Source organism: Glycine max, chromosome 15 (assembly GCF_000004515.6).
Source record: "Glycine max cultivar Williams 82 chromosome 15, Glycine_max_v4.0, whole genome shotgun sequence".
NCBI lineage: Eukaryota > Viridiplantae > Streptophyta > Magnoliopsida > Fabales > Fabaceae > Glycine > Glycine max.
In genome coordinates, this window is record NC_038251.2 from 12,005,669 (window position 1) to 12,025,248 (window position 19,580).

At 33.5% G+C, this 19,580-nt stretch overlaps 4 protein-coding genes across 4 annotated transcripts; all 4 read left to right on the plus strand.

Annotated features, from left to right (window-relative positions):
• The first annotated feature begins 255 nt into the window (after positions 1–255).
• On the plus strand, positions 256–1,114 carry LOC100810644 (pathogenesis-related protein 10). Its single transcript, XM_003546294.4, has 2 exons — positions 256–436; positions 822–1,114. Exons 1-2 carry the CDS (start codon positions 256–258, stop codon positions 1,112–1,114), a joined length of 474 nt encoding a protein of 157 aa, XP_003546342.1.
• Positions 1,115–5,481: 4,367 nt separating this feature from the next.
• On the plus strand, positions 5,482–7,284 carry LOC100811185 (protein LlR18B). Its single transcript, XM_006597654.4, has 2 exons — positions 5,482–5,762; positions 6,734–7,284. The coding sequence occupies exons 1-2, from the start codon at positions 5,582–5,584 to the stop codon at positions 7,015–7,017; spliced, it is 465 nt and encodes a 154-aa protein (XP_006597717.1). The 5' UTR covers positions 5,482–5,581; the 3' UTR covers positions 7,018–7,284.
• A 1,400-nt stretch (positions 7,285–8,684) lies between these two features.
• LOC100812065 (major strawberry allergen Fra a 1.06) lies at positions 8,685–9,554 on the plus strand. The gene is made up of 2 exons (XM_003546297.5): positions 8,685–8,987; positions 9,142–9,554. Exons 1-2 carry the CDS (start codon positions 8,690–8,692, stop codon positions 9,426–9,428), a joined length of 585 nt encoding a protein of 194 aa, XP_003546345.2. The 5' UTR covers positions 8,685–8,689; the 3' UTR covers positions 9,429–9,554.
• Positions 9,555–17,918: 8,364 nt separating this feature from the next.
• On the plus strand, positions 17,919–19,274 carry LOC100776973 (major pollen allergen Bet v 1-M/N). The gene is made up of 2 exons (XM_014767861.2): positions 17,919–18,221; positions 18,801–19,274. Exons 1-2 carry the CDS (start codon positions 18,038–18,040, stop codon positions 18,992–18,994), a joined length of 378 nt encoding a protein of 125 aa, XP_014623347.1. The 5' UTR covers positions 17,919–18,037; the 3' UTR covers positions 18,995–19,274.
• Positions 19,275–19,580: the final 306 nt, after the last annotated feature.

Below are 19,580 nucleotides of genomic sequence, written 5' to 3' on the forward strand. Positions count from 1 at the left end.
AACGTCTTAAAGAAAGCGATATTGTCCGTGACTCAGCCAGTAATTTTTTCGGTTTGCCATAAACTATTGTTCCAACACGTTTGCACCTAACCGGCACAGATGATCAGTGCATGCAGGCCACCCCAGACTGTTTTATAATGTCTACCCTATTCACAACTCAGAAACCACACTGAAAGCAACCAACATCAAACACTTTCTCACAACCGCATCACTAGTCCTCTGTGTTGATTTTCCACAACCATCATCATCATCATCATGGGTGTTGTTACTCACGAATACGACACCCCTGCCGATGTGCCTCCTACTAGGCTTTTCAAAGCCATGACACTAGATTTCCATAATCTCTTTCCAAAGATTGTGGATAGCATCCACGGTGTTGTATTCATAGAAGGAAGTGGTGGTCCTGGAACCATCAAGAAGATGACCATCATAGAAGGCCAGTAATTGAATGCTACCTTTTTCAATTAATTACACATAATATTTTATAAATACTTGGTCGACACTTATCATTTCTCTCTTTATATCTTTCTGTGTCACATTATGTTATTTATCATATTTATATTTTTTTTCTTCGTATTATGTGTTTATAATCAATGTTTTAAAAAACGTCCCACAATCGTGATTTGGACCACAACATCAAGGTGTTTTATCTGGGATTGCATCAGTCATATTTGTCTGTACTTTATTGCAATATCAACAAACTGATGAAATCGCAATAATACTATTGCGACCAATATTTAAAACCTTAATTATAATACATAGTACAAATTAATGAAATTAGTCATGATTTTAATTAGATGAATTAATGGGTGCATATGCAGGTGACAAAACAAAGTATGTGCTGCACAGAGTTGATGCAATTGATGAGGCAGCCTATGTATATAACTTCAGCATAATCGGGGGCACTGCCTTGGCTGACACATTGGAGAAGGTTTCATTTGAAAGCAAATTGGTGGAAGGCTCAAATGGAGGATCCATTAGGAAGGTACATGTCCAATTTTTCACCAAAGGCAATGCTACATTTAGTGAAGAGGAGGTGAAAGCTAACCAAGCCAAGGTCGAAGGGCTTGTAAAGCTTGTTGAAGGGTACCTTTTGGCAAATCCTGATTACTGAAGGTCTTTCTTGTTAGTAATTAAGAGCTTGGCTATGGTGCAAAGTAATAAGCTAGCCTTGATGGATCTGCAAGCTCAGCACCAAGGCTTTCTTCTTCTATGATATCTTTTATTTATTTTTGTTCTTTATTAAAACATGGGCAATTAATCATAGATTAATAATTTAATAGTTTTTTTTTTAACTTTCTTCAGCTTTTGACTAATACATATGTCCTTTGCATTTGCTGCAAATTGATGTGTTGCCGCTTGCGAGTTGGGTAGAAGATAAGCTATAACATAAGACAGACAAAAAGAAACAAAGAAATTAAGGATATAATTATTCAAGTTATTGCTAATGGTTTAGTGAGAAAAAATTAGAAAATTAAAATTCGGATTGATAATTCACTGTCATATGGGACTGATTGGAGCTAATGGGATGCTGGGAAAATTTATCTGAAAATAGAGAAGAAGGTTGAACAAATTAATGCAAGAAAATTTAAAGATTATTTTAATAATCTTGTTATTGGTGTAAAATATTCATTAATTTTATTGGTATCTAATTTTTATTGTCCTTCTTTGTTAAGATTTTTTTTCTTATTTACAATTTTTTACAATTTTTTCATCTATAAAACTTAGTCTCAAAATTTAATTTTATTTAAGAAAACAGAGTTCACTAATTCAATCTAAACTAACGACTTGATGCTAAAAATTTGAAGACTTAAGTACTAATTAGCAATTAGGAACCCAAATAACTAATTTAAATTAAGAAAAAAATACAAACAATGATTAATTATTAATTTTTCATCTAATGACACTGTGTTAAAGGTTTTTTTTTGTAATTAAAAGGTTTTTAGATCATTTATAATAAATTTTACAAAAACGAATATGCAAAATGTAACTTAAATGAAGCTAGTTTTAACTAAAAAACCTTAGATAAATTCTAAGAGGGGGTATTTATAATGTTTTAAATTTTAAAATTCTAAAATTCTAAATATATTATTTTTATTTAAATTCTTTGAAATAATTTTTTTTAATTTACTTAGTATTTTTAGAAATTTTATGAACAAAATAAGACTTATTTTTGTGCAAAATTTGAATAAAGGGAAAATTGTTATCTAACATTTAGAAAATTCTATTATAAAACTAAAGTAATATATTTGAATGATATTTATAAATTTTTCTAGAATTAAGAGTTATTAGAGTTATTTGAATTAAATATTCATATTCTAGTATTTTACTTCTATTAAGGGTAAAATGATCATTTTATATTATAAATGATTTTTAAAATTTTGGAAAATTTTTTTAGGGGTTTAAAATGGCAACATTTTTCTTCAATAACACTTTTAAAGTGGAATTTGATCAGTTGAATTTATTATGTATTTTCTAATTTTAATAGTTTTATGAATATGGATATTTTTGTAAATTCCAAATTTTATATAAAGTAAATTTCAAAATTTAATATTCATAGAAAATGTTTAATTATAGTTAAATGAAATTATTTAAGTTTAAAAGTGAAAATAACTTGCATAAAATTTAATAAGGTATGTTATTTGTCAAAGAAAAAATGATTGAACGTTGGAAAGAAGAGTGACAACGAAATTTTTCAAGGAAAATTTTCGAAGTGTTGAAACCTTGATTAAGAGGTGGTAAAAATTTGCTTGTACACTATGGAGGGCTATAATGAGGTGTATAACATTCCGTTTTTTCACTCACTCTCTCTCTCTCTCTATAATCATTAAATATTTTATTTTGTTAATTTTAATTAAATAATTAATTTGGGAAAAGTGGTTGGGCCTAGGTACGGGTTTTATGAGTAAAAATGTTTTTAAAGCCTTTCATGTTGGGCCTTAGTCCCTTGCATCTATTGCTTGTCATGGAAAGCTTCTTTCAAGTTAAGGGAGGAGTGATTCCGAGTGAGATTGTCTCGCTCATGGGTATGACTATGGTGGTGCGTCACAGGGTTAGTTCTAGACCACAATTTAGTTGTGTATGTTTAGGTTTTGATTTGTATATTCGGAAGCACTTTTTTTATTAGTGTTGTGATTTGATTATATGAATTTTTGGTTGTGTTATGTTTTTCTTCTTTTGTTCCAATTAGGATTTTTTTTATGGGTTATGAAGGATTGTGTGTGGGCTGGGAGTTATTGAATCAATTGAATGTTAGGGATGTAGTAAAAGTGTTTTAGAATTTTTTTTCGATGTTTAAAAGGCGTGGGACCCATGAAAAACCTTCCCATTTGCAATCTTATGTTTCTACAAAATTGTGTAGGTTTCACAATGGCCATGTGAGAATGTACTTCAGTTAACATTCTTTGCAGTTGGATACGCTAAGAGACAAAACATTTAACTAGGAATCCGAGTTATATGAATAGCGAATGTGAAATCAACGGAAAAAAAACATGCTTTAGGTTGCCAATTTTGAAACTTTGCCGTCCTTGAACTCTTGGTGCTTTTGCTTTAGCTTTCCATCTTTTCTGTCTTATCTTCATATGTCACAACTTCTTCAATCTTAATGTGTAACATGATGCATCAAGTCGAAAATATATTAAAATTGAATTATATACATCATCTTAATTTTTTTCCCTTATTAAAAAATTAATATTTCAGAAAAATTAATAGTATGGAGAATATTTTTCTTATTAATGTGTTATTTTTTAATTAAGTGTGTATTTGGTTTAATGTTAAAGAAATAATTTTGAATTTTTGTATACATTTTTACATATTTGAATTCCTACAAAAGAATAATTCAGACTTAATTTTAGATTGAAATAACTTTGAATAGTTGCACTAGATCCAAAATTGTATATTGAATTTTACTCTCAACTTAATTTTATAATAAAATATTTACATATAAACCACATCACAAAATCAATTTTACAAAATTAATTTTGACAAAATCCATTCAAACACAACTAAAAGATAAGAAACAAGACATGAAGGGGGAATCTGAATTTGATCCATTAAAGCACTCTATGAATAAGGTTAATGTGCTAAGGACATCTAATTTTATATAGTATGATTTCGTTGTCGGTAAATATACTAGTACAAAAGTTTATTGTCTATACGTGAACAGTTTATTTATAAATTTTTTCTCGTCAATTTCGCGATGACTAAGTCAAAGTTCGATGAAAGCTTAGGTCCATTGATAAAAAATAAAAAAGGAATTGCGAATTTGCGAAAATTGATTTGCTTTTTTTTAAAAAAAATATAAAACTATTTATTTTATCAAAAAAAATTTTTTTAGAAAAAAATTTGAAACAAATGAACCCATTATTATATATTCACATTTCAAATATTAATTTAAGTAAGTTTTATTTATGTATATATCTTTAATTTAATCTAAATTAATTTAGATTGGTTAACTAATCCAACTACTTTTATAACGAGAGAATAATTCTTAGGATATTTTAATTTTTTAATTTTTAAGCGTCGGTGACATCGAACTTTTTAAATCATTTTGGATATTAAAATTAGTTCTAAATATACCTATCATTTAGTGGATCAATCGCTTCAATTAATCCATCGGGTGTTGTCTTTAAGCTGTTTGAATCTTAAAGTCCAATTTCCAGTTTAAAGTTTTGGTGCTACTCTTTAATCTGAATTAAAGTCTTACTTTAATAATCTTCATAGTAAATCTTTATATTAAAATTTAATATAAATTACGAAAAATAAAATTTTAATTTTAAAAGCCCACAAAAAATTACATCTAAGTATTTCATTTTCATTAGACGTTTGATTTGTCTCAACTACTTGCGCTGGATTATTCTCTTAATCTCGTTGGGCGCTTGATTTCATCGAACTCCACCAAACGAAGCTTAGTTTGGTGAATTCTGCTTAAATTTGAGTTTGGACATTTTATGGTTCAATCACTCTGATATTTGACTTTCTGGTAAGATTATGATACAAGCCCACAAGCATTGATCTTTTATATAGAAATTAAACATTATTAATTGAATTACACTCATTTGAAAAATGAGTTGAGTTTGGTATCTTACACCATGTGGAAGCCTATATTCTCCTTAAACATCTTTTTGCAACACAAACGTCATCAACGCACTATTGTTAATTTATAGATGAAAAATTATACGTGGACCCTATGGTTAGTTTTTAAGTATTAAAAAAAGCTTCATTATTGTTAGCCTTTAGTTTAACTTAGATGAATTTTATTAAGATATTCTTCTCTTTTTGACTAATTCTTAGTCTTCATTTCCCGGCCAATCCCATTAAAAATTTGCCAAATACGACACAAGGATTGACACGTTAATTAATAAACATCACGATCATCACCAACCCACACCACAGTGAACTTGTTCAGCTAACTAAGTAGCATTTATGAGTAAGAATTGTAGGTTGTGTGGCTATAAATACCATCCCTCCCTATGCCATAAACCGCATCACAAACTAATTAAAGTGTGTTATATTATTCATATACCACTCTCCTTATCTTGTAGTATTAGTTAATTTGCATTCTTTTGTTTCTCTATCGATCATGGGTGTTTTTGCTTACGATGAAGAAAACTCCTCCACCGTGGCTCCGGTTACTCTCTACAAAGCTCTGACGAAAGATGCCGACACCATCATCCCAAAGATTATTGGTGCCATCCAAAGTATTGAAATTGTTGAAGGAAATGGAGGACCCGGAACCGTCAAGAAGATAACCGCTAATGAAGGTCAGTGTATATATATATACTTTTTTTTTTTATATATCAGTGATCGCATTAAAATTTAAACCTATGATCTTAGACATATTATTTTAATTTCCTACAACTATATTAGTGAGTTAGGTCAGTTTATGTATATATATCAGAGGCATAATATTCGGTGAGTTAATCTTAAGTATGCAGTCACACTAGAATGATTTTATTAATATAATATTAATTATTCGTTTTAATTATGTGTTAACTTGTTTCTTGCTCATATATACTTTTAGCTTAAAATATTTGTATAAATATATAGCGAGAGGAGTCTATTTTGATTATGCATGAATTTAAATATATTTTGATATTTTATTATAATAATATGATCAAACTAATTCTTATGTAAGGATATGCACGATTTCTTAGTTTTACATAAAATCAAAATAAATTTAATTAATTCTTAATCAATTATATATATTAAATTCAAAATTAAGTTTTTATGTTGTCAAAACTAGTCTCGAACTAGCTTCTAAATAAAAATGATTTCTAAAAGTTCAATTTTAAAATTAAATCTTGTTAAAGATAAACTGAATTTAAAATCTATTTTAATCAAAACTATTTTTATAATCAATTAATTGAACTACTTATTATGTTTGATTTAAATTTTTTGTTTTTGTTTTCAATTAGCTTACGTTATCAGATATTTTTAAATTTAATTTAAGGTTTGTTTGAATAAACTTTTATCAAAAACTTATAAGAAAAGAATTTTTTTTAAAAAAATATGAAATAAATTATTTCATAAGCTAAAATTAATTTTTACTTCAAATAATTTCTAGAAATTTTTTCATATTAACTTATTCAAAATTTTATTTTTAATAAAGGGTCAGTTAAATTTTTGAACCCATATATGCTGAATGGAACAAGCTGATCATGATAAATAATATTTTTTAACTTTTTTTATAGGTCAACTCGTCCTGTTCTGCTATTAACGTGTCTTTAAGTAGGATATATGTTAATAGCAAGACGAGATGCAATCGACGAGGCTAACTTGGTATACGACTACAGCATAGTGGGAGGGACGGGGTTGCATGAAAGTTTGGAGAAAGTTACATTCCAGACAAAGGTGGCTCCTGGCCCTGATGGTAATGGCTCCATCGCCAAGGCCACTCTCACATTCCACACCAAAGGTGTTGCACCCCTCTCAGATGCAGTGCGTGATGAGACAAAGGCCAGGGGTGCTGGAATTTTCAAGGCCATTGAGGGCTACGTTTTGGCAAATCCTGCTTAATGATTCATGCCAAATAATAATTATATAAAGCTTATCTGGTTGTTGGAGTTCATTAATTTGTATCATGTGGCTTGTTCGGTTTTTAATTCATTTCCTTGTGAGTTGTGAGCAAGTGTCGGTTTTATATATAAGTAACATTTTTGAAGTGTTACTATTATGTCGGTGAATTTGGTTGAGTATACGTATGAGCATCTACGTGTGTTCTGTGTTGGTGTTGACGTCTTTCGTCATTTGTATTCTGTAATAAATATATTACTATAATCGAAAGGCATTGAATCTTAGTATATTGCATTTTCTCTTTCTGCTAATATATTTTGGGCCGAGCAGATTATGCATTTAATTTGCTCCACAAAGAAATTCAACTATCTAGCTATGTTCCCAACTGTGCAACCAGCTATTCAATTCAGCAACCTCCAACTACACATGCATATTTATCATCTTGATATTTTGTTATTAAAAGATAAGAAAAATTGTACAAAAATATTTGATGGACATCTATTAATCTATCTAATACCTAGAGAGAAAGATAAAAATAAGAAAAAAAAATATAAATATAATAGGATTTATAATTTGACATGAAGAAAGATAAAGAAAAATAAAAATATTAATAAAATATTTAAACTTTAAAAAATATTTGTGTATCACTATTCAAAATTGTATGGAGAAGAGTTTTGTGTATATATCATCCAAAACTATATATCTATTATTTTCTTCGGTCTATCCTTTTCCTTTTTCTCAAGAAATGACTGTATTTGATAATTCAAGACTACTGATATGTTTATGGTCTATCTAATCTAGGATGGAAATCACATGTTCCCGGAACTTGTCTCCATCATGTCTTAGATTATAGTGAGGTGGCAATTTAATTGAGATGACATTTTTTGATTGGTGGAACATGATTGAGAGACACTAAATTTCCGTCCAAGCATTTAATTTATACGTGATATGTACTCGAGTTTTTTAATTAACGAAAAAATACAAATAACATATATTGCATCATGTTACCTAAAATTTTACTTAAAAGAAATTCTGCCCTTTATCACTTGGAATAATAAATATTGACCAGGCATATTCCTTTTATCATGTTATAATAGGAAAGTATATATAGACAATTTAATTACTATAATTCATTAGTATTTTTGTAAGATATATTAAACTTGAATTTCCCCCATAAACGTACATGTGTAAAAGATCAAAGAACATCCAGATGTCTTGGTTTCACAAGAGAGAATAGCCATATTTTACGGAGTATTATTTCATTTTTTTAATATATATATATATATATATATATAAAAGAAGTTTAATTGACCTGATTTGGACACGTAGCATTTCCCCCAAAAAACAAAAGCATAATCTCTTAATCATTGATACAAGATAGACTTTACTGTATATTATAAATAAATATACGTGTACTATGTATATCAGCTTATATATGCACTACGAACTTTGATTCATAGATAAAGAAGGCATTAAACAATTTGACAAGTCATCTAGAAGGGCCTGGTTCCTTCTAAAGGTCGCCTCATTTAATTTGACTGTTTAATTAATTTATTCATTACATCGGCAGATTATTTTTAAAGTATTCAGACGTATTAATAATTAATTGAACATTGAGTTTGCGTATTAATTAGGGGAACTTCCAAGTTCCCAGTAACCCGGCAACGCCTATAAAATGCCATATCCACAGTCCACAAACTCACTCAATCAGAGCAAATTAAGCAATTTACAAACCCTAGTTCTCGTATATATTCTTCTTCTTTGCATCAATCCTTTGTCTCAAATTAAAATCATGGGAATTGTCACTACTGAATGCGAGCAAGTTTGTGCCGTGGCTCCTGCAAGGCTATACAAAGCCATGGCCTTCGATTTTAACAATGTTATGCCAAAAGCTATCCCAAATTTTGTTAAGAGTGCTGAAATCATTGGAGACGGAGGGCCGGGATCTATTAAGAAGCTCGTTCTTGTTAACGGTAAATTAAGTTTAATTTTGAAATTAAATTTATATTAATTTTATAGATGGAACAATTAGTCATTTTATGATTGTTTTCTAACTCATGGTGCCATGTGTTTGAGCTTATACCAATTAATAGAATGTGATAATTTATGGTTTATGAATTGGACTAGGATATGTGAATCAAAAGGTGGATGTGGTGGACGAAGAAAATTATGTGTACCACTACACGGTAGATGAAGGCAGTGTTTTATCAGATCTATTGGAGAAGGTGTGTTATGAGTATAAATTGGTGGCAAGTCTTGATGGAGGAGGATGCATCATCAAATCTACAGTCAAATATTACACCAAAGACGATACACAACTCTCAGAAGAGTTTTTGAAGGATAACAAGGAAAAATCTGCTGCGTTCACCAAGGCTGTTGTGGATTATCTTCTAGCTAATCCCAATTACAACTAAAACATGTTGATTGTGGTGCTTACGTTATGTGTTCTCTCAGTTGTCATGCATGTAGCTTCAATTACTAGTAGCTATTTGTGTGTATACATCATAATGAATAATATCGATCAAGACGCTTATTTGTGACATGATAATTGGTTATTGTTGTTGAAAAACTTTTTCTTGTCTCTAATATTCGTTACAGTTGATAATTTGTTAGTGGGGGTTAATTTAGGAAACTGAAAATAAATCTAAAATATGTCTATTCTGTTCTTTTATAATTGTGTAATACCAATCTATTTTTCTAGGATAATTGTATAATAATTAATAAGGAAATATGCAAATACAATAGACCCTATTTATTTTTTAGAAAAGTCACCTCACAACAACCAAAGAATGTACAAGAAAGGGAAAGGTGAGGAGGAAAGACAATCAATTTCCAGAGTCAAGAAAAGAATAAAGAATGCGAGAAAGACATCAAAATTTATATCATGAATATAAAAGTCTTTAACCCTTTATCATTAAAATATTAAAGATATTTCTTTTTTGAATTGAACTCTAGAAATAGAAATACAACACGTCTACACCTTATGGATTTATGATGATTGTTTTTGTCACAATATGATCAAACGCTACTCTTTTATGTCAAATGGTCCTTGTTGCTCCTCTTTTTTTTTTCACTTTATTTGAGTGATGTGATATGGAAAGAGGATACCTGTAAAAGATACTATGACGTTCAAGTAAGGATTCGATTTAAAGTAATAAATACGGATAATAAAATGTGCATTCAATGAATAGTGGTTTTTACCTAGGGCTCTATCCTTTTTATACCAACCTTATTGGGCCTTGAACCTTGGGCTTGTGTGCACTAATTACCATCTAGGTAATTTGTCCTCTAAGCAGGATTAGGTGCCTTAATCCTATGATTATTAGTAAATGTGACAATTGCCTCGTGCGGGTCCAAATAGGTACTTGGCTACCATGGCCTAATACTTATTCGGTATGTTGCTTTGGTCTCTTATGGGGTCGAATAGATACTCGGTGTCCTATCTAGTATACGTTCCCCCAAGCTTTTTTTAGTCTATGATGACCGAGAAGGACAAATTAGTTAAAAGGTTAGTTACATTAGTTAGGAAGTTGGTTACTCTGATTAGCTTTATAAGCTCTATTGTACCCTTGTAAAATGATCTATCTCATTTTAATACAATTCTATTTTTAAGTTTTGTAATTTTTTTCTAATTCTCTCTTCTCTCTTGAGCTCAATCATGTTTACTAAATACTAACAGTATAAAATGGACAGAGTGGTGTTGATCAATCTGATTATCTCACACATCATAACATGCAGAAAACTTGAAACAAAAGTATTTGGTGGAACTGATTTTCATGCATCATAGACTTCTTTAAGTGTTTTGAAACTGATTTTCATTTGGAAGGAACAATTTTATCTTAATAATCAGCAACTTTTTGATATCTACAAATGCTTGCAGTCAGATATGGAAATAACTAACCCAGTAAGGTCACCCAAGTAGTGAGAGTAATCAATATTTTGCACAAGGTATCAAAATTTGTTGTCGCAGATACACAATCCCAAATAACTTGTTACCCACAAACCAATTCATGGTTTTGTACATAAACCAACGAAATATGCTTCACTCCTTGTGGAAGCTTCATTTCAACCAAAGCCAATTTCTCATTAAGAAGCTAAAACATAAGGTTCTACACATGCACTTGTCCAAAAGCTAAAACTAACTTATGATAAACCTAATAAGAAAGTAGAAAATGAAACACAGAGAAAAATCAAAGAGAGGAAAAAAGAAACCTTACAAGATGAGAAGGCTAGGGTTTCGTTTGGCCTTCGAGGATGATTACAGGGTTTATTATAACTGCTCGAGCCTCTCACAAATAGTGGCCAAATATGTTTCACCTTTGAGTCACGGGGTGTGCCGGCCGGCGCAGAAGGGAGAGTACCAAAGAGGTGACTGAGGCAAGTGAGGTGACTGAAGCGGTGATGAAAGCTGTGTAGGGCAACTGAGTGAAGAAGCTAGGTCCTCAATGAGGTCTGAAATGCGAGTGAGGTCCACAATAACACGACAATATTCAAACGAGTGAGGTCACTGAGTGCCACGTGACTAGCTACATCCTGCACACACCACATTGGTCTTCACGAAACACAAGTTGTGGAAGTTTCAGATTTCTTATTTGAGTACGGCTTTCTACAGCACCGTTGTCGTTTTTTAACTGATAATTATGAAACTGCCACCACGTGTTATACTACAACGGTTATTTTTGACCGATGTCGTTACTGTGTTGTTAAAACTACTTTTTTCTAGTAGTGACTTTATGTGAAATCGTCTGTTTTCAGCATTTGAATCCATTTGATAGGTGTTTGATTTTGGACCGTCAATTCCTGGCGATGCTTGTGCTTCCCTAAAGGGTCATCGCCCTATTATTAGATTGTGGTCTGACACCACATCTCTTCAACTACCCACATTGGTAATTGAAACGCCCCTTCATTCCAAATATAGATCTTTGTTAATCTAAATGTTGAGATTCGTGTTGGGTTTGGGCACGTTGAAGGCCCATCACCTATAAAAGGGGGCACTGTAATGTTGTCGACCTTACATAACTTCTAATTTTTTCTTTTCTTAGCCAAATAATGTATTTTAGTCTTTCTTTTTGAAGGTTTGCTTGTAAAATTAGTAATAATGGTTTTGGCAGAGGCTTTGTCAAGGGAGACTGAAGGGGTTGGCTTTGAGGTTTAGGGGTTGAACGAGGAGGTTCTGGAGGTGTCCTCTAATACTTCCGTCTCGATGATGATTTCTTCAGCCTCTACTCCAGAAAAGGATTCGTCTTCCACTAGCAGTGGAGAATTTAGCAAATTCTCGACCTTCTTGAACCAACTTCCTAAGAGGGTGGTCGATAACATTGAAAAGGTTCCGGATGTGGGAACGAGATTCTGAGGCCTCCTTCTCCGGAAGCCAGGGAGATGGAGGTGAGTTCCCCTGACTCTTCTGATGAAGTGGTACCAAAGAAACGTCGGTGCGTGTTGACAGAGAAAAGGTATGCCCTCTGATAAACCTTTCGGGTTACACATGGATCAATAAGGAAGTGGGAACCTTCTTTTCTTGCTATAACGACAAGTCAAACATCATAAATCTTCTTAGTTGGCTTCTCATTAGTTCTATCCTAGAAGGCGAACACTGTCTAATTACACTTTAGACAGTTCGGTCAGGCGTTACTCCTCCACCCGAGTTTGCATTTATGAATAAAGAGTCGAAGAACAGGGATGTTTTTTATACGTACGAATTCCTATTCCAAGATCTGCATGTGAGGGTGCCCTTTAATGATTTCAACATGGGTATCCTCCACATTTTGAATGTGGCTCCATCTTAGTTACATCCGAACGGATGGGCTGTCATACAAGCATTTTGGGCCTTGTGTTTGTATTTATATACTTATATTAAGGTCACCCCGAGCTTGTTTCTTCATTATTTTTGTTGTCAGCCACACAAAAAGGCGTGATGGATGTCTCTAATATGGATTCTGTCTCACCCCCTCTATCGAGCATTCACTTTTTCATACAAAAAAATAATTCAAGAGCAACTACTTTAAAGTAACAATAAGTCTGGTTACTAGGAAAAACTTTTTCTTAAACATGAGAGGGAAACCGTTGTTCCCGTTTATTAGCAACAATGTCCTGGCTAGTATGACAAGTACTCCAAGAAGCATCTGACCGATGAAGAACTCCGAGACCTCGCCTTCCTCAAATCTTTCCCTGCCTGACCATTAGTTTCACTTCTTTGGTCTCCGAATCCTATTCGGGATCTTGAGGGTTAGTTGTTTTTCCTTTACACACATGCCAATTTTTTGCTCACACTTGCAACTTACTATTTTAGCTTGTTTCAAGGATCATGGCTCAAGCTTGTGCATACATGGTGACATTCCACCTAGCTCAAACAAACTGTGTTTCTTTTTTTGCCAGTAATGTTGTCCTCGTGACCCTACTGCTAAGGATCCCAAGGGAAAGGACAAACATAAGAATAAGAAGCAAATCCGTGATCATAAGAGTGGCTTGAAGGAACCTTCCAACACAAAGATCCTGAGCATAAAGAGTCGAAGAGGATGAAGCAACAATTGCTGGAGTTTCCTTTGGCCAACCTGTTGTCGTCCTTTTCGGCCTTGATGAATCAAGGATTCTTTGTCAAGGAGTTTGCTTCGAACTGTCTTGTCGATCCGAGCCTTATTTTGGATCATGGCGTCACATGTTGAATGAGAATGATGATGCGGCCAATTGGGCAAATTTATTGGCCTTCCCATTGAAGGCGACAACAATTGCTCAACACCTTTAATGTTCTTTGAATACTGATAAGTTGAAGGCTGACTTGTCAATCTGAGCCTTATTTTGGATCATGATTGTCTCTTGACTCGACTCTTCAAGCCAATATTACTTTGGTCGAAGACAATTCAAATTTAAAGGGACGCGTCTTGGATCTTGAGGCTGAGATGAAGGTGCTGGAGAAATGTGCTATTGATGTTGAGGCTTCAAACAAGTTTAATAAGAAGGAGGTTATGAGATTGGAGTCTGCTTTGGGTACTACTGAGAAGGAAAGAGATGCCAAAATAGAGGAGAAAATTTGGATTAAGCAGAAAACATATAACGAAGTTTACAAAGCTCATGATTTCGAATTCAATCACTACCTCCTAAAAGTACTATTCCATTGTGAGGTCCAGGATGAATCCATTTTTGACATCAATAAAGATGTCTATAATGGAGACTTCATTTTAATTTATGATATTTCGGAAGCGGGGCACTAGATGGTGGGCAACCAACTACCTCCCTGGCGAAACCCAAATGGCTAATCCCGGCGAGGATGATGTTTTATCTTCTTCTATCGGGTCCATCCTGATCTGGTTCTAGCCTCAATAAGCATCAAGGAAACTCAACGTTATGTATCCCACTGCCCCATCTACCAAGTGGTCGATGTTGGGAGGGTGTATGCATCCTTTGGGCAAGCTCAATTGAAGTCAATATAGTCTGTGCACATTCTCAATTTCCCATTTGGTTTCTTGACCATGACTACATTTGATAGCTATGTGGTGTAGTCTACCTCTTTGATGAATTGGGCTACCATCAGTTTGGAGACCTCTTGCCATACTATCTAACACCTTTCTTCCCCATCTTTCTCTTCCTCTAAGCTATGAGTTCGACATCTCGACATATAGATAATCTATGCTAATGGAAGGTCAAATTTATCCCTGGCATGTTGGTCGTGGACCGTGAGAACATGTTAGCATGTGCACGGATAACTTGTTGTAAGCTACTCCTATCTTCCCTTGATAGATGGTTGCTAAGTTAGGTAACCAATTCCTTTTGAATGTCAAGCTAAAAGGCACATGTTTCTTCATATGGTTTAACCCTATTGTCAGTATTAGTTCTTGGGTCCAGATCTAGCTCCTCAAACCCTTCGATCCCTGCCATAATCTCCACATAGTGCACAACTCGACATGGCTCATCTTTCATTAAGGGGCCTAGCTTGAGACTTTCCATATAGCATTCTCTAGTTGTTCTTTGGTCGACATGAATTGTTATGATGTATCCAGTATTCAAGGGGAACTTTATAGCCAAGTGAGGGGTGTACACTATAGCACCCAAAGGATTTAAAGACAGACAATCGGGAAGTATGTTGTAGGGGGTGTCGGCATGCACTATCACTATCAGATTTGTAGACCTTTCTATTGTGGTCCCTTATGGCATAACTTAGTGTATAGCCATATGTGTCCCTTGGTTCCCACCCTTTCTTTAACAAAGCCGAATAGTGGGTTGTCATGAGGAAAGAGCTCTAAGTTCGATATACCCAACTGCTTGAAAATGTTCCAGAATAAGATATCAGCCAAACTCCCTTGGTCAATAAGTGTCTTTCTCACTATAAAGCTTGTGATTTCTACACTTATTACAACAGAATCATCTTGATCTAGGTCTATTGCTTTGAAATCAATCGAAGTAAAGGTAATAAGTGACATGTTTGGAGCTTTGTGTGGGGAAACCATGTTCACTGGCCAGACCTATTGTAGATGTCTTTTTCGGATTAAGGTGGTTGTCTCTCTTCTAGCAAATCCTCTTACAATGGTGTTGATGACACATCTCAATTGATCAAGGGATTTTTCCTCCCTTTCTCTAGACCAGCTTTGGCTTCTTCGCCTTTTAGTCTGAGAGTGATGACTACAATCCCTTTCTCTTCCTTTGTCATGGTCTTGCCTATAGTTGTTGTGACGCCAATAGGATTGAGGCTTGTGGATAAAATCCTTTGGGTGCCCCATCTTGATGAGGCCCTCTATCTTGTCCTTCAAGACACTACACTCTTCAGTTGAGTGTTCTTGGTTGCAATGATACCAACAAAATTTGGAGAAATTATCCTTGGGCAGAGTGTTGACTCTTTTTGGCATGACTAGAATTTCGGTGGCCAAGGCTTGATCTAGGATGTGAGATTTGCTTGCTCTGAGCGGGGTGTATTGGGTGTAACAAGGTTCTCGGGGTGGTCAATCCCTTATCCCTTGTCTTGCTAAAGTTAGGCTTGTCGGCCTCCTTCTTGGTTAACGTAGCCTCGACTTAAACATGATTCTTGTATTCGATCAATTCTTCGATCTACATGTACTTGGTTGCTCTTTGCCACAACTTATCCATGTTAGAAGCGGGCTTCTTGCATAAGTTTTTTAGAAAGGGTCCCTACCTAAGTGTTGGTATCAAGTGGTTCATGGTGACTGATGAGTCTAGGTTTCGAATATTCAAAGCTATCTTTCAGAAACATTCCATGAAAGTCTGAATCGATTAATCTTTCTTCTTTTATCGTATGTTGACCAAAGCCACCAACGTCAAGTGATGAGGCTGAGTGATTGCAAATTGCATTATGAAATGAGTTGTCAGTGAGTGTATCAAAGGATTCTATGGTGTTGGGGGCAGTCAGGTGAATCAGTGAAGGGCCTGACCCTTCAAGGATGTGAGGAACACTCGGCATAGGACAACATCGTCAGTAATATACTGGTTAACTTAAGTGATGTAAATGTCAAGGTGCTCATCCGGGTCACTAGTACCATCGTACTTCTCAATAGTCAAGTTCTTCTAGTTGTAAGGGAAGGTAGCCTCCATGATGTCGGGGATGAAGGGATTCTTGAACTATTGTAGTTGCTTCCCCATTGTGTTTATAGACTGGGTGTGTGTCTTGCCAAAGACTAACATTGGTGCCTTTGGTATCTCAAAGGTTGTCGAATATGCCTTTGCTCTAATAGTTTTTTCATTTTTAGGTCACTAGGACTGGTTACCCTCTCGTAGTTATGCATTCTCCTGTCGAAGGGCCATGAGCTCTTCGATGTGGTGTTGGCACATATCCAATACTTGCACCTTGCAGCCTCCTCACCATTGAGGATAAGTCGGTCTGGTCCTCCACATGTGCTTTTTCATGTTGTTGATTCCTAGGTCGTTCTGTTGTTGTGTTTGTTCTAGTTCGTGTAATTGCCATAATTCTTAGGATCATGGACTATATTACAGGGCCCCACGATGGGCATCAAATTGTTCCTATCACAATCTGATTGAATACTACTTCTTATGCGGAAAGGTCCTTGTTGTTCCTTTTCCTTCTTCACTTTAATCGAGTGGTGTGATCCAAAAAGGAAGGTATATGCAAAAGATACTCTGATGCTCAAGTAACGATTCAGCCTAGAGAAATAAATACAGATAATAAATGTGTATTCAATGAACAATGATTTTTTACCTAGGAATCCTGTCATTTTATACCAATCTTATTGAGCCTTCAACCTTGGGCTTGTGTGTCCTGATTACCATTTAGGTAATTCGTCTCTAAGCAAGATTAAGTGACTTAATCTTATGATTATTAGTAAATATGATCATTGTCTTGTGTGAGTCTGAATAGGCACTTGGCTACCTTAACCTAATACCTATCTAATATGTTACTTTTTTTCTATTATTAGCGTCATTTTCTGATTTAACTCTAAAAAGCACTACACGTCTACACCTTACAGAAAATAATGCCATCTTGTGGTTGATAGAATATACCCAAAAACATGAGAATGCCATGTTTTACGGTGTAAACTGCTATTACTTTTGTACTAAAAAAATGTTCGGTTGACCAGATTTGTACACGGCATTTCCCCCGAGAATAAACAAAAGGATAATCTTAATCAGTGATTACCAAACAAGTAGATAGAGTTTAATTTGCTTTATATTTTAAATAATTTATGCTACCTATATGAGCTTATACATAAACTATTCGATAGTGTTAATCAAGCTTCAATAGACTAATTCACCTATATTTCCTATGAATTATTGTATGATAAAGAAGGCATAAAATTTTTTGACTAGTCATCTAGAAGGAGCTGGATCCTTCTAAGTTCTAAAGTCACCTCTTGATTTAACTATTTCATTAATAATTTATTTATTTGGAAGATTATTTTAAAAAATCAAACTAATTGAACATTAAGTTTGCGTATTAGGGGAACTTAATTTCCTCTTCCCGGTAACCAGCAACAGCAACGCCTGTATAAACTCTTCATATGCCTTCTTCATATGATCACTTCTTGCATTAATCTTCTTTTTTTTTTTCTTGTATCAGAAAATTATGGGAATTGTCACCACTGAAAGCGAGCTAGTTTCTGCCGTGGCTCCTGCAAGACTATACAAAACCATTGCCCTTGATTATAGCAATTTTTTCCCAAAAGTTTTACCAAACTTAGTCAAGAGTGTTGAAATCATTGAAGGAGACGGAAGGCCGGGAGCAATTAAGAAGTTCACTATTCCTGAAGGTTAATTAAGTTTAACTTTGAGATAAACTTTATATTATGTTCTTATATTCTTGTCATCACATTTTTAAAATATATAAGAATTTATCTAGAATATATTGACAATATTTTATCATCTTATGGCAAATTGCTATATGGTTAAAAATTATTGATTTTTATAACAATTACTTTAAAATTATGTATATATAGAGTATTTTTATTTGGTTGATAATATAATTAAAAATCTTTTGCTCACGGTATATCTTAAATTCATTAAGCAATAATACTTGATTTTTTTTTTAATTTACGATTTGTTCTTAGTGGATACTAGCTATTTAATGTGGTAAAAATGTTATACATGTCCTTATTTGATTAATATATGGGGGAAATGATTTAAATTTCATCTTTTTAAATTTATACATGGAACAATTAGTCGACGTATCTCGCTTATGGTGCATCTGTGCATGTGTTTGAGCTTGTAGATGATTATGGATATGTATATGATTAGGATGTGTCAACCAAAAGGTAGAATGTGATAATTCATGTGTGTGTGTATATATATATATATATATTAATTTATCGTTTATTTATGTGTATGATTAGGATATGTGAATCAAAAGGCAGATGTGGTCGACGTAAATAATTACGTGTATGACTACACAATAGTTGAAGGCAATGTGCTCTCTGATAGAGAAGATAAGATGTGTAATGAGTACAAATTGGTGGTAAACCTGATGGAAGATGCATCATCAAGGTCACACGCAAGTACTACACCAGAGGCGATGCTCAACTCATAAGAGTTTCTTAAGAGTATCAAGGAGATGTCAGCTGATGGATCATCTTTTGACGATCATCTTTTGGCTAATCCTGATTACAACTGAACCATATACCAATCTTAGTTTTTGGTGTTGATTGTGGTGCTCATGTGTGTCATTTGAGCATTCATGCATGTTACTTCAATTACTTTATTTGAGTGAGGAAGTGTGAAGTTGTTAAGGAGTTATTTGGGTGTACACATAATGTTGTAAAGATATATCCGTAAACTATAATGAATAATATAAAGACGCCTATTTATGACATGAGTAGTTATTATATTGTTGTGTAAAAGATTTTTATTGTCTCTTATTCCTTACTATTAATAATCAGTTAGTGGGGATTAATTTAGGAAATTGGAAATAAATCTAAAATAAGTCTCTTCTCTCCATTTATAATTGTGTTCACCAAAATTTTCTTTTCTTTGGGGTATATGAGAACAATTATCGGATTTCTTGGAAACAAATATGCATAATTACCAATATTTTTTTCTTGGAAAATTGAAAAAAAAATGTTTGGGAAAACAATAAAAGATAACTAGACCCTCTTCCTCTTTTTTTATAAGAAAAG